This window comes from Microcebus murinus, chromosome 29 (genome assembly GCF_040939455.1).
Source record: "Microcebus murinus isolate Inina chromosome 29, M.murinus_Inina_mat1.0, whole genome shotgun sequence".
In the NCBI taxonomy this organism is placed as follows: domain Eukaryota; kingdom Metazoa; phylum Chordata; class Mammalia; order Primates; family Cheirogaleidae; genus Microcebus; species Microcebus murinus.
In genome coordinates, this window is record NC_134132.1 from 4,252,793 (window position 1) to 4,267,682 (window position 14,890).

At 33.2% G+C, this 14,890-nt stretch overlaps 1 protein-coding gene across 2 annotated transcripts in view; it reads left to right on the forward strand.

Annotated features, from left to right (window-relative positions):
• The window catches only part of STPG2 (sperm tail PG-rich repeat containing 2), a 349,955-nt gene that overhangs the window by 63,616 nt on the left and 271,449 nt on the right, over positions 1 to 14,890 (forward strand). For both annotated transcript variants that reach the window (XM_075998692.1, XM_012763612.3), the window contains one exon: positions 13,480 to 13,587. In XM_075998692.1, the coding sequence (XP_075854807.1) occupies positions 13,480 to 13,587 (108 nt within the window). The remainder of the gene's footprint in view (positions 1 to 13,479; positions 13,588 to 14,890) is intronic.

The following is a 14,890-nucleotide window of genomic DNA, read 5'->3' on the forward strand; positions in this document are numbered from 1 at the left end:
TATCTTCTTTTATCTCGTGAAGTAAGAGAGAAAGCCAAGAGAAATTGGGCCAGTCTATAATATATTACTTTATCCTTTCCAACCTTGAAAGTTATTACTGCTGCCTTTTTGATCTGTGCATTCCCCAGAGAGGTTGTTTTTAACATAGGATGTGTATTAGAATAGCACTTAAAAAAAAATATATATATATACTTTTGCCCCTAGCATCTGTGTCAGTAGGCATGGTAGGAGAACTCACTAGTATATTTTTAGAGTTCTTCTGGTGATCATGATACTACAATTAATTGAGAAGTACCATTGCAGTGGTCCATAATCTCTGTGAGAGTTTTCTCCTAATCAGGAAAAACTGTCTAATCTACATTTATATATCACATACCCATTCATTTTTGAGCTCATGCTTAATTTATGCTTCATTAACATTTTAAAATATCAGAATAAATTTTTGAGTACTTTGTGTTGCAGAAAAATGTAAAACATGATGTAACTAATGTCTCTGTATTTAAAATACAGTATTTTCCTTTGGCTGTTTTTAAAATACAAGACCTACTATCTCCCTGTGGTTGGCTCCAGTGATAAAATCAGGTTTCCAGCTTCTCTCTGGAAGAAGTTTATCCAGACATTAGCACCCCAGCTTTTAAAGCTCTTATGTGAGGGACTGGCTCCTGAATCACCTAGCTGTGGGAGCTGACTAGGGCTTGGCATTTTGGGGTTCCCTGGGACCACGTAGAACAAAGAAGGGTTTAACTGGGTGTATTAGCATATCCAGGGGTTATTGCCCTTGGCTCCTTCTTGTATAGTAAGAGGGCAATAACACTCAGCTCCCAATTTCTCCCTGGAATGGGTTTGACTGCACACCTAGTGTCCTGACATTCCTAGCCACTGCCTATGGGTCAGGCCTTTAATTAGCTTGCATCTGACAGCTGATGGAGCAGGCTATCAGTAGTTCTCTGGGAATATGAATGCAGGAGAGGTAAATAACTGCAGCTCCTCCCCATGACTCGATCCACAGATAGAATCAAACTCACAGCTATCCCACCTGTCTCTGAGAGCAGATGGAAGCCAGTGGGTAACAAAGAACAAAGCAATGGGTTGAAAGAGTGTGTGCCATGAATGAGAGTACAGGCATCTGCCACAGATTCTCTCTATAGTTTAGTGCAGACTGAATGAGAGAGGAAAATCTAGCTTTCAGTTTCTTCCTGAGGGGAGAAGGAGCTGCAACAAACCTCTAACACCTCAACTTTCTCAGCAATGTCTTGAAGGATTTGCTTCCTCACTGACTGTCTTTGGGTCACTGACTGGACTTGGCACACCCTAATTCTTAGGGACCACTGAGAACAAAGTTGACAATTTGAATAAGCACAATGATTTGAAATGGGCCCAGAATCTCTGGCTCAGGCTAATTGGTTTATCTCTTATGCATGGCCAGTCAGAGAAGACTAGAAGAGTGACAGTCTTATCTAATGGGAAGAAACCAATAATGAGTGTAAAGGAAAATGAGGAAACATGCTCTAAATTAAATAACAAGCTAAATCTCCAGAAACTGGCCCTAATGAAATTGAGATAAATGATTAACCTGACAAAGAATCCAAAATAATGATCATAAAAATATTGATGTTTAAGGTCAGTTATCAAAATATACCTCTATTACATACTCTTATCTCCACTAGCTTGTAAAGATTCTTTTATTATATACACATTGTAATAGTAAAAAGATTAATATATATTTGTGTCTATTTGTGAGATCTCTGTTTGGTTCTACTGATTCATTTCTAATCTCAAACCAAAACCACACTATTTTAAGATAGACAGTTTAACAAATCTTGTGTCTGATGGAATAAGATTTCCTCCATGCTGCCCTCATCTTTAATTCTTCCATATCAAATATTTTTTTGGGTTGGCTCTCTTTGTTTCTATTTCAGAATATTATGGGGATACAAATGTTTTAGTTACATGGATTGCTTTTGTACTGCTTGAGTCAAAGTTATAAGTGTGCCCATCATGCAGATAGTGTACATTGTGCCTGTTAGGTATGATATCACCCATCCCCACTCCCTCTCCTACCTGATTTCTGTTGAATTGTACTTCCATCTGTGCACATGAGCGCTGATCAGTTAGTTCCAATTTAATATTTAGTGTATGTGGTGTTTATTTTTCCATTCTTGTGATACTTTACTTAGGATGGTCTCCAATTCCATCCAGATTGTTGCAAAAGATATTAATTCATTTTATATGGCTGAGTAATACTCCATGGTATACATATACCACATTTTATTAATCCACTCATTAGTTGATGGGCATTTGGGTTGATTCCACATCTTAGCAATTGTGAATTGTGCTGCAATAAACATTCTAGTACAAGTGTTTTTTTGATAAAATAACTTTTTTCCTTTGGATAAATACCCACTAGTGGGATTGCTGGATCAAATGGGAAGTCTACTTTTAATTCTTTGAGGAATCTCCATACTATTTTCCTTAGAGGTTGCACTAGATATCAGCATAGGCAAAGAATTTATGAAGACCCCAAGGGCAATCACAGCAGCAAAAATAAATCAATAAATGGGACTTGATTAAATTTAAAAGCTTCTGCACAGCCAAGGAAACAAGCAACAGAGCAAATAGACAACATAAAGAATGGGAGAAAATATTTTCATGCTGTACATTTGATAAAGGGCTAATAACCAGAATCTACTAAAAACTCAAATCAGCAAGAAAAAAAATCAAGCAACCCCATTAAAAAGTGGGCAAAAGTCATGAATAGAAGCTTTTCAAAAGAAGATAGACTAATGGCCAATAAACATATGAAAAAATGCTGAGCATCACTAATCACCAGAGAAATGCAAATCAGAACCACAATGAGATATCACCTAACCCCAGTGAGAATAGCTTTTATCAAAAAGTTGTAAAACAATAAATATTGGCATGTATGCGGAGAGAAAGGAACACTTACACACTGTTGGTGGGACTCCATATTAAATTTGAAATCTGTTTGTCTCAGTCTGAAAAACAAAAGCTAAAACAAAAGCTTCATTGAGATCATATTCATTATACAATCTTTCTACTCAAAATCATGCTACATCTCTCTATTTAGGTCTACTTTTATCTCTTTTCATGATTTTACAAATTTTTCCACAAAGGTCTTATACATCTTTGTTAAATTTATTCCTAGACACTACATAGGCTTTTATTTGCTATTGTAAATGTGTATTTTTCTAATGAATTATTGCTATGTAAGAACAATGTTGATTTATAAATTTTGTTCTCAGATTCAGCAGTTCTGTTTAACTTACTTATGGTTTTTCTATAGGAAGACCCTCTTAAAATTTTAAAATAATGATAACTTTGACTTCTTTTTTCAGTCTTTTTCTTATCATTCCCTCCTCCCTTCTTCTATTCCTCATTCACTTTTTTTTCCCTTTTATTACATTTGCTAAGATGTACTATGTTGGTGAGTATCAGTGATAGACATCTTTCCCTCCTTTTTATCCTGTATGGAAAAATTAGTATAAAAATGGAGATTTTCTTCCTTGAAGTCTTGGTAGAAATTATTTATAAAATTACCTGGGCCTGGGTATTTCTTTGTAGGGGAGATTTTTGTCTATTAGTTAAACTTCTTTAATCAATACTAATTTATTTAGGTTTTCTTTTTTTTGAGTTAATTTTGTTAATTATCGCTTGCATAAAATTGTCCATTTTGCTAAGTTTTAAAACTTTTTGGCTTAAAAGTTTGCTATTTTTTTATGACTATAAAAACTGTATTTTTATTGTGCTGATTTTTTTATTCTTAAAATTGTTTCTTTTTATCTCTACTCTTTGTTTCTGTAAAACTTATTAAAATCTGTTTTATTGATCTATCCAAAAGCCAGCTTTTGGTTTTGTTGATAATTTCAAATGTTTTCCCTAAAATAAGTTTCCTTTAAAAAAAAAACTTGAGTTCATTATGTTGTGAATTTTCCTGGTAATTTCTTTATAAAATATTTTAAATTAAACATTTTTTGAATAGACAATACATTTTACATAGTTCAAATGCACACAGTGTAAGGTCTACTTCCCATCTCTTTCCCTCTCTGTCCATAACCCACCCCAATAAGTGAATCACTTATGTTTGTTTCCAGTATTTATTTCTTGGAACTATTTATGCACATGCCAGTTATACAAATACACATTTTTATTTTTTTTGTCTTTGTTTTTCCCCACATGGTAGCAGATTGTAAATTCTTTTCTGAGGCTTTAAAAAAAATTAACAATAAATGTAGGAGATCTTGCCATGTCAGTTCACAGAGTATCCTTTTTTAAAAGCTATAGTATTGCATCATACATATTTATCATGATTTATTTAGCCAGTTCCATACTGATGCAAAATCATGTTGCTTTCAGTCTTTTTCTCTTTCAAACAATGCTGAAATTAATTCCCTTTTATATTTACTTCTTCACACGTGTGTGATTCTATCTGTAGGATAATCCCTAAATTTTGAATTGCTGTTTTAAAAGGTAAATGCATTTTTAATTATGGTAGAGATTTCCAAATTGCCCTTCATGGAAGTTGTATTAATTTATCTCTCACTAGAAATATATGAGCCCTTTTCTGTTTTCCCCATGGTCAGTAAAGTTGTATGTATCCATTTTTTGGCTTGTTGTTAATCTTATGGGTAAAAATGATGTCTTGGAGTAATTTTAAAGTTCATTTCTCTTATGTGAAATCATGCAGCTTTTCATTTATATTTACTTTTTGGTATTCTGTCATTTTAAAAATAGGCTTTCATTTTTACAGTTTTGTAAGAATTTTGTGTACCTATAGCAGGGTTTATCCCTTTGTTATTGAGTTGCAAATATTACTCCCAGTTTATTATTTGACTTTTGACTTTGTTTATGATAATTTTTGTGATATAGATATTTTTGATGTTTATATGGTCAAATTTATTAGTGTTCTCATTTATGGTCTTTGAGTTTTTATCATAATCTAAAATGCTTTCCATATTGTCATATTATAAAATACTTCTCACATGGTTTCTTCTAATACTTTTATGGCTTTACTAAAATATATATATATTTGATTCATTTACAGGAAAGCTTTAGTTTTTTCCCCCTAGAAGGCCAAATCAAACATTTATTAATCTATTTTTCCCACTATTTTCAGATGCTAGCTTCATCATATATTACCTATTACTGTAGGTTTTGGGTCTATTTCTAGGATGACACATGTTCCATTTAGCACATTCTTACTTTACAACTATAATTCTAGTGTCCCATCCCTGTTTATTAATATGTGTTTTTAAGACTGTGTGTTTTCTTCTGCTTTGCTTAGCTATGTGCAATAGATCCTGACAAAAGGTATTTCATCTTTCTCTTGGATGGTGAGAGGTGAATCAAAATGTCTTTCAATTTGTCTTTGTAGTTCCAGTAGCTTAGCTCCAAAGCAAGGTATATTCTACAGGGCTTCCCTTTTTGGTTTCATGTGCCAATTTTATATTTTTTGCTTCTCAGCTCCAAACCTACCTTTCTCTGTCCTGCTTTCTGGAGTTGAATTAGTAAACATTTTAGTTGAATTCAACACTGTAGTTGAATACTGTAGTTGAATTAGTAAACATTTCTTCTTTGACAGCTGGCACAGTGTTAGATATTGTCAATAGATGGCACTGCAGGGACACAGCAGGGAATAGCAGAGTAAGTGGCTTCTTTTTCTGGTTCTGATGTACATGCTTTTCATTCTATGGCACAGTTGCCAGCAGTGTGCAAGAAGACTAGTGGTGCTCACTCTTCAGCTAACTTCTTAGGCACCCAGCAGGCTAAGAACCAGCCTTAGCCTACTGATGCCCCAGTAGACAGCTTCCTGCAGACCAGCTTTAGCTCACCCACACCCCGGGTAGTAGTTTCTGGAGGACCCATGCTGGACTACCAGTGCACCAGTGGGCAGTTCCTGATGAACCAGACTGAGCTTTCTGGCACTCCAGTATACTTCTCGACTCTCTAGTGGGCTACAGAAACACCTTCAATTATGTCAAAATATCAACCTTAGTTTGTGGGGGTTCTCTCTTTTAAATTTTTAGTTCCTTCCCATGTTTACTGTCTCCCAACTCTAGAGGTAATAAGTGCTTCTTCCACTAGCAATTACTGCATTTCTTAGAGTCCTCTTTTCCTGTTTTTAGCAGTTAAATACCTTCTACTAGTAATAACTCTTTGTTATTAAAGAGTTATTATATTTTAGTAATATATTCCCTGTTCAAATTATTAACATGGTTTCTGTTTCCCAGCTGGACCCTGAATGATTTAGAATTGATACCAGGAGATGGTTTCCAATGAACTACTCTCAAAGCTGGGATTTTGGGATTAGTTTGGCCATACGGTTAGGCTTGAGCACAGTGCTGATTTCCTTGCAATTGGAAGTGATATGTTAGTAATTCATGGCCTGCAGTAGCATCACAATTAATTGAGCTCTTGCTTCTGGATGATTGTGATTGAGTGCCAACTGAAGCAAGTGCCTCGAGAGCTCCCCTGAGGAAGGGCCCAACAACATTACCACAAATATATACTATAAATCCTCTTCGAGCCTTCCACAATGGCACTTGAGTCCAATTACTCAGGTGACTATACCCTAGGGAAAAGGAAATTATGGGGAATATCAGAAGCTGTCTCTGAAGTGAGGCTACTTCCTAGGGCCTTAAAATGCCACTCTGGTCTAACAACATATGGGTTATGGTGGTCAGTTGACAGATTGCATTACCCCAAATTAGACTCATAGTGGACCAGTTTTACCACCATTTACCTTGTACTAATAGTTACAGCTTTTCTGTTCTTAAAAGTATAATTAGAATAAATATACTTAGAAACTGGCAGTATCTCCAGTGTCTCTGACATATAGGATAAGGGCCATTATGGTAGGAAGGGCTAAGTGGAAATTCCCTTCCCTGGGAATTAGTATGTAAGCCTGATGTAATACTGAATTCCTGGGCAATTGCAGAGATTAGTGCCACCATCAAAGACTTGGAAGATTTGGGAGTATTGGTACTTATCACATCTCTATGTAACTTGCCTATGTGACCTGTACAGAAGTCAGATGAATTTTGGAGAATGATGGTGGATCATCATAGACTTAAATCAGGTGGTGATGCAGATTGCGGTTATTATCCCAGATATAGTAGTATCTTTACTGGAGCAAAACAAAATGGTCTGGTATATTGATAGCGTTATACTGATTAGATTTGATGAGAGGAAACAGGAAAAGATCTTAGGAACCTTAGGAAGACATATGCAAACCACATAGTGAAATTTTAGGGGCCTCCTACCTTGGGTGAAGTTTCTGGGGTCCAGTGGTCTGGATCATGTCAAGATATCTTCTCCAGGGTGAAAGACAAGTTGCTTTTACTTCTACCACCTATGATGAAAAAGAGGTACAAATCTTGGCAGGTCTTACTGGATTTGGGGAATAATATCTACCACAGTTGAGTATGTTACTTTAGCTTATCTACTGAGATACTGATAAATCTGCCAGTTTTCAGTGGGAACCAGAGCAAGAGAAAGCCCTACAGCAAGCTACTTTTTCACTCAGGCCTTATGATTCAGGAGATCCAATAATGCTTGAAGTTTCTCTTGCAAACTGAGGTGCTATAGAAAGCCTCTGACAAGTACCAATATGAGAATAAGAGCACACATCTTTAGGATTTTGCAGTACTTCTATTTCCTCTTCTATAGATAACTATTTTCTTTATGGGAAACAGCTTCTGGCCTGCTACTGGGCTTTGATAGAAACTGAATGCCTAATCATGTGACATCAGATAACTGCATGACCTAAGCTTGTCATCATGAACTAGATGCTTTCTGACCAACTAGCTGTGAGATTTAAAGTGTATAGCAGTAATCTATCATTAAGTGAAAATGGTATATAAGATATCAGACTCAGTCATAACCAGAAGATACAAATATTTCACATGAGTTCAGACTTCCTTGGGACTGATTCCTACTATACCAGAAATGGTAAATATATAAATAAATATCAATGATATTTCAAGTTTTTAATTTCTTTAAAGATATTTGACTATCTGAAGCAAAGCTAATTATAATGTTTAAGGACTTTATGCTATGTATAGAATCAAAATCTATGACAACAGTAAATCAAGGGACTAGAGGAAGTAATTGGATGTACTGCTGTAACATTCTTATGCTATATGTAAGTGGCATATTATTATTTGAAGGTAGGCTGTGACGTTAAATACATCTAGAGCAGCCACTGACAAGAAATAAAAGGGGAATAACTAATAAGACAGTATTGGAGATAAAGTGGAATCATAAAAATATTCAGTGTATCAAAAGAAGTCAGGAAAGGAGGAAAAAAAACAAAAGGTAGATGGCACAAATGGAGAATCTAGAAGAATGTGTATGCATATATCAGTAATATATCAACATGTCAATAATTACATTTATATGCAAATGGTCCAGATATTTCAATTAAAATGGAGAGATCATCAAATGGGATATAAAAGCAAGATTCAAATGTGCTATTTCTAAGGAATAGACTTTGAATATATAGAGATGTGTAGGTTAAAAGTAAAGGAATGGAAAATGATATACCATGCAACCATCAATAAAAAATGCTATAGTAGCTTTAATATCGGACAAAGTAGATATAAGAACAAAGAATATTACCAGAGATAAAAAAGGACATTTAATAATGAAAAAGAAAGAGGTCATTAAAAAGACACAGTAATTTTAAAGGTATATGCATGTATAAATGGGACTCAGAATACATGAGGGGAAAATTGACAGATGAGAATGGAGAAATAAAGAATTCACAATTATAGCTAGATATTTCACTACTCTGGTCTCAACAATTGACAGAACAAGGAGACAAAATCAGTGAGGTTATATAAGACTTGAGCAGGACTATCAGCCAATTTTGACCTAATAGACATTTGTAGAACGTGCCACCCAATATATAGAAATATACAGAATATACGTATTTCCACATGCACATAGAATATTCACCAAGATAGAACATATTCTGGGCAAAAAAACAAGTTTTAGTGTATTTAAAGTTTTGAAATAATAGAAAATATACTCTCTTTTATAACCAATCACAAAAATATAGCTGGAAAATATATATTTGAAAATTATGCAAAACGTTTCTAAATAAACTATGGGTGAAAGAAGAAGTTATGAGGAAAATCAGAAAATATTTTGAGCTGAATGAAAATGAAAACACAGCATATCAATAACTGTGGGATGGAGATAACATGGTACTTAGTAGTTAATATATAAAATTAATGCTTATATTATAAAAGAAGAAGCATTTAAAATCAATGTACTAGGCTTTCACTCTTAGAAAATAGAAAAAAAAATAGCAAATTAAACTCCAAACAAGGAGATGAAATAACAAAGAATAGAAATAGGTGAAATAAAATTATGCAACTCTATTCTCCACAAGAAAAATTGGGTTTAAAATACCTGCTGTAAAAATTAAGACAAATTTATCATTATCTTTATAATGTAATTTTTTCCCCTTCTCACTAGGTGTGTAACCTGAGCAATTTGTTCAACCTATTTAATGCTCAGATTTCTCATTCTTAATGGGGGGAAATAATAAATTTCAGGTCATAGGTCAAGAAAATTAAGAAACACATTACCTAAACACAAATTACCTAAATTGATGATCTCCATGTGCACTGATTACTATTAAGGAGTATACAGGTGCTAAACTTTAAGAAACACTATATTTGAAGTTAACAGACAATGAGTTGTCTTCATCTTGAGTAGTAAATGTCTTGTTTGTTTTAGTGCTCTTAGGTAATTACAGGTAGCCTCAATTTAGGGAATCAGAATTTTCCCATCATCTTCTTGATGCTCATCCATGTGAGGCCCATATTGACATTCCACCACAGATTCAGAGCAAGTTCTGATTCTGGTACTTTTCACTACTTGATGGCTTAATCTACAGCCTTGTTCATCTGTTCAGGAAGGTGTCTATAATCTGGCCAGTTGAGCCTACCTTCACACTTTATTTTCTGATTGCCATCAACCCATCCTCTATACACTTCATAGAGGAGAAGATGTAGAAAATTCTAATTTATTGTGTTCACTAACTTGTGAATATAATAGGAAGTTAGATATTCTGTCTCACAATAATGAGAATCGTGAAGACAAAAATCAGCCTCTTCATGGTATCAGGCAATGTTTGATGTGACTAACTTGCAGTGATGTCATATTATCACTGCAAAATAATCATTAATAGTTAAAGTAAATATAAGTAATTGGGCTTTTTCCTACATAGCATTTCAGAGATTACTTCAGACCTGCTCAATCCTAGTTTCAGAACCATCACTGTGTGTAGCAGGGATACATCAGATTGAGTTTCTGCTGACCACTTTTAGATAGAACATTATAATTTCATCATGGTAATACTATAACTAGGCATAGAAAACTCCAACTCATTTATTGAACCTCTTTTAGACTTTGATTTAATAAGATCTGTAGCTAATATGCAGGAATTTATACATGGAGGTTTTTTTTTTTATATATTTATACTTAGACTAAAATATTAAGTAGCAGATTGTGGAATATAGTGGCCTATCCACTGTTTAATCCATAAATGAATTTTTATGGCCTATTCATAGTTTTTAAAAATTGAATTAGTTGCCAATGTTTGTAACATATGGGATTTCATATACAAATTCAGCTTTTCAGCTTTTCTTAAAAGTGAAAAAAAATCTAACCACAATCATTTGGGAATGATTAAATGCAGACCCTGGGGGGTGAGGGTGAGTGATTTCCAGTCCACCATTTTCCATTCAGCACTTATTTGCCCTCCTCACCCCAGTAGGCATTTGAATTCTCTATGTTTGTGAGTGTAATATTAATTAATTTTATATGGGTCTTTTAGCTTCATTTAAGATTTGTAACCCTTAAAACTATTTTATTTGGATGTGTTTAATTGTGTATTATTTGTTAAATGATAATGTTTATTTTCTCTTTTAAAAGAGGACTTTGGGTTTGTAAAGAGCATGAAGAATATTCTCATACAAGTAACTCTATGTGGAAGTTCATGTTGCATTGCACAGTAATAAATGTTAATGAACTCTGAGCATTTACATGGCACTAATATACCAAAATAAGCATTATAAATCTTGACTGCTACTAGATAATATACCACATAGGATATAATACCTACAGGAAAACTCTATAAACTATTTGTATATGTTTCCTCTTGGAGAAAAATTTTGAGTGCAAAAATATTATGTAATTCTTGATAATTGTGCTAAGATTTTAAGCATGGCCACATTTACTTATATTTACTTTATCTCAGAACTTGGCAGTATGACTTTAGACTTGGTATATTACATTTTTGACTAAGGCCAGTGTTGCCATGAACTGTTATTCAGCAGATGTATTATGGAATCTAAGTAGCTTTTCATCAATTTTACTCAATTTCATTTTTGGTTAAAACTGCATAAGACAATCCTGTACTCCAAAGCAATACTGATATATAGCCAAACCTAGTAGCTTACATTTAAATTCCACTTCTCCTGATTTACTTGCCTAGATTTACATGGATAAATTATATTTTTTTCTGTTACCAAACATTTGGTCAACTAACTATTAATGTATATGATTTATCCTACAAAGTACTTCCTGTCACTGATTAAATTTTCTCATTTGAATGGCGTATAATCTAAGTGCTGCATGTGAGAGACCCAGTGACACTTACAATGCTATTATTAATTGATACAGTTACTTTTCAAATTGTTTTTGTTCACTTAGAGTTTTTTACCATGTTTATTTGATTTCGTTCTGTTTAAATTTAATTAGTTACGAAAACCACATAGAGCATATTTGTGTCCTTAGATCAGAAACAAAGATGCATTATGTTTTCTAAATGAATCAAAATTTATGTTGCAATTATGCAAATGAATGTAATAGACACATGTTCTTTTCTACAGTCCCGAATCAAATTATATATTTCAGTTATATATTATACCATTCAATCAATCATAAGCATTAAGTCACTTAAAGAGTTAACTGTATCTGGGACATATTTTAAAAATAAATTTCAATTTAAAATAAAAGAGGTATTTTCTTTGATTGAGGAGATAGTGTCAAGTATAAGCATTTGGCAAAAATTAGGTTGCTATAAGCATTATAAGATGCAAACTATCATTTTAAATTGCTTATAATTTTTTTCCTCCATATTATAAGATGACATAACAGAAAAAGATGCTGAATGTCTTCTTGTGTTTAGGAATTAGAATAGATGCATTTTAATTAGCTCTGGAAAATGGAATAATTATCAATCTGATATTCCAATCTAAAGATTAGAATGATTCATAGAGTCATATGGGCCATTTAGAAGAGATGAATGATATTAACAATATAGTATTAAAATTAATATAACACTGAGAATCACATAAATATTACATAATATTTTTAGCTCTTGTCTCTTCTTTTTCTACACAATTTCCCTAGAAACAACATTTAGTTTCATGGCCACATATGTACTGACCACTTCCAAATACAGAGATCACTTCCAGTATGCATTTGTAGCTCTGACCTCTAATTATTGTATTATCATTACCTGTCTACTCTCTAGTCAAAGAAAGCATTGTTTTTTGCTTGGATTTTTGAAATAGTCTTCTAACTTGTATCTCCACTTCCAATCTTACTCTCTTCTTTATTCTTCATAGACAGTTAGATTTACCTTCTTAAAATGTACTCTGATAACCCAATTAACCCAATTAAAAAGATAACCCAGTTAAAAAATAGGCAAAGGACTTGGATAGACAGTACTCCAGAGAAGATATGGTTGAAGTATATATAAAGCATAAGACTTAAATTTAACTTTATTATTTTTTACTATGCAAGGTACTTTATCAAGGTAATTAAAATATTTGATGAATAAATAGAAGTTTTTGATATATATTAAATATTTAATCTGTATTACTAAAATGATAAAGAGCTGATTCTCAGGGTTTACTGAATTAATTATTTTTAATGTCTTATAAAGCTTTAATGTCTTATAAGCTTAATGTCTTTATAAACGTAACATTTGTAGTTGAAATACTTCCTAAAGCCTATTGTTGGAAAAAATAGTAGGCTATTGATTAAAAGAAATTTAAAAAGACAGTAAAATGCAGTTTTAGAGAAAGCTAGTTGCATACTTTTAAATGGAAGCACTATAGAAGTCATTTTTATTCATTTTAATATTTAACCATGTGAAGAGCTAGATTATTTTTTCTGAGCTTTATCAGTAGAGGGCAGCAAAGTCACAGGTAGAGTGAGTTCTCAGGTTCAAGGGAAGCTTTGCTAAGGAAAATTTTCTTTTTTGCTGCTGTTAAGAAGTTTGTTCTGGCTTGCATTTTAATGAAGCTCTTTGATAATATTATATGGGAATTCATTAAAAACTCTGTAGCTTTGGTTCAGATATTTAGCTAAATCTTCCCTTATGTGTTGTAGATCTTGTCTTAATAAGAATATGTATTTTTTCCTTTTGTAATTTAGGGAGTACCAGGCCCTGGAAGATATGACATTAAAAGTCAGTTTCAAAAGAAAGAATGTGTGGCACCAAACGCTAATTATGCATCTCCTGCTTTTCTTTCTCATTCCCAGGTAATGGTCTACCATGATTTTCATACATAGAGTCTAATAGGCTGAGTGTGAGGCCAGCAAATCTGATGGTGTTTATGGAGATTATGAAAGAAAGGTGGTGTTTAAGTAAATTGGAAACAGACAGGGTTGGTCAAAACATATTGCCAAAATATATGGGTAAAATAAGATTAGAATATTAACAATAACAGATGAATGTTTGAATTGGAACCATCTATTAAACATTTTCTATTAAGAAAAATTTGCATATGTGAATGTTCAATTCAGTTTATAGGAAATGTGTATTTTAGTCTGTTTTAAAATCTCTTTTGCCAGTGAATATGTGGGCTATTAACAAGTAACTTATGAGGACATGCATATCTTCCCCAAAGGTTCTGAAGGTGTTCAAGGAGCCTGGCCATAGGTCATATCTGTAACTACCACTGAGACCTTCTTTAGTGATGTAACAGTCATAGAATATCTTTCACAGTAACCATTAAACATTCTCCAAGGAATATACTAAGTAAGGGGACTTGAGGTTATCAAAGATATTTCTAAGGAAAGATGATCATAATACTAGCAAACTTTATAATGTGGCAGTCTCCAGACCAAAGTAGTTGTGATATTTATTCCCCTAAGCCATGTACAGCTCTGATTATCTTATTTAACTTGGAAGGTTATTAACCTTCAGGTGACTACAGATGACTACTTTGGTTTGATTGTACTTAAGAGACACCTCCTTGGAGACAATTGCAGGTATATTTTGGAGATATAATTAACATGACTTTTTAATCGGTTAGATGTTTTAGTGAGGGACTGGGAAGAATCAAGAATGAATATCAGGTTTCTGCCTTGAGCAACTTAATGGTACTTAAGGTACTATATAAGATAGATGTGTGGAGGACAGGATATTTTGTGTGCTTGTGCATGTGTGTGTATGCATGTATGTGTGCCCTTAATTTTTTAAATATAATTTTTACAACTAGAACTCTCAGTTTTTATCCTATTTCTATTCATGTGACATATAGCCCTAACTTTATATCACTTGTCACCAATCATATTTTAAATATATTTTCAGAAATGGAAAAGAAACATTATATCAATTTGGTTTACGGGGATGATGGAGAAAAGAATAATGGTTCCTGGGTGAAAGATATGGAGGAGTTAAAACCAAACAGGATAGCCTACTAGTGACAGTGTTAGTGTTTTGTTGAATATGAACAGATATTCTACTGATCATGATAGAAAATCATAGATAAAATGCAATTAACAAGGTATACTTAGAACACAGAATTTCTGGCTTATAGGAAAAGAGAAAAATGTTTCT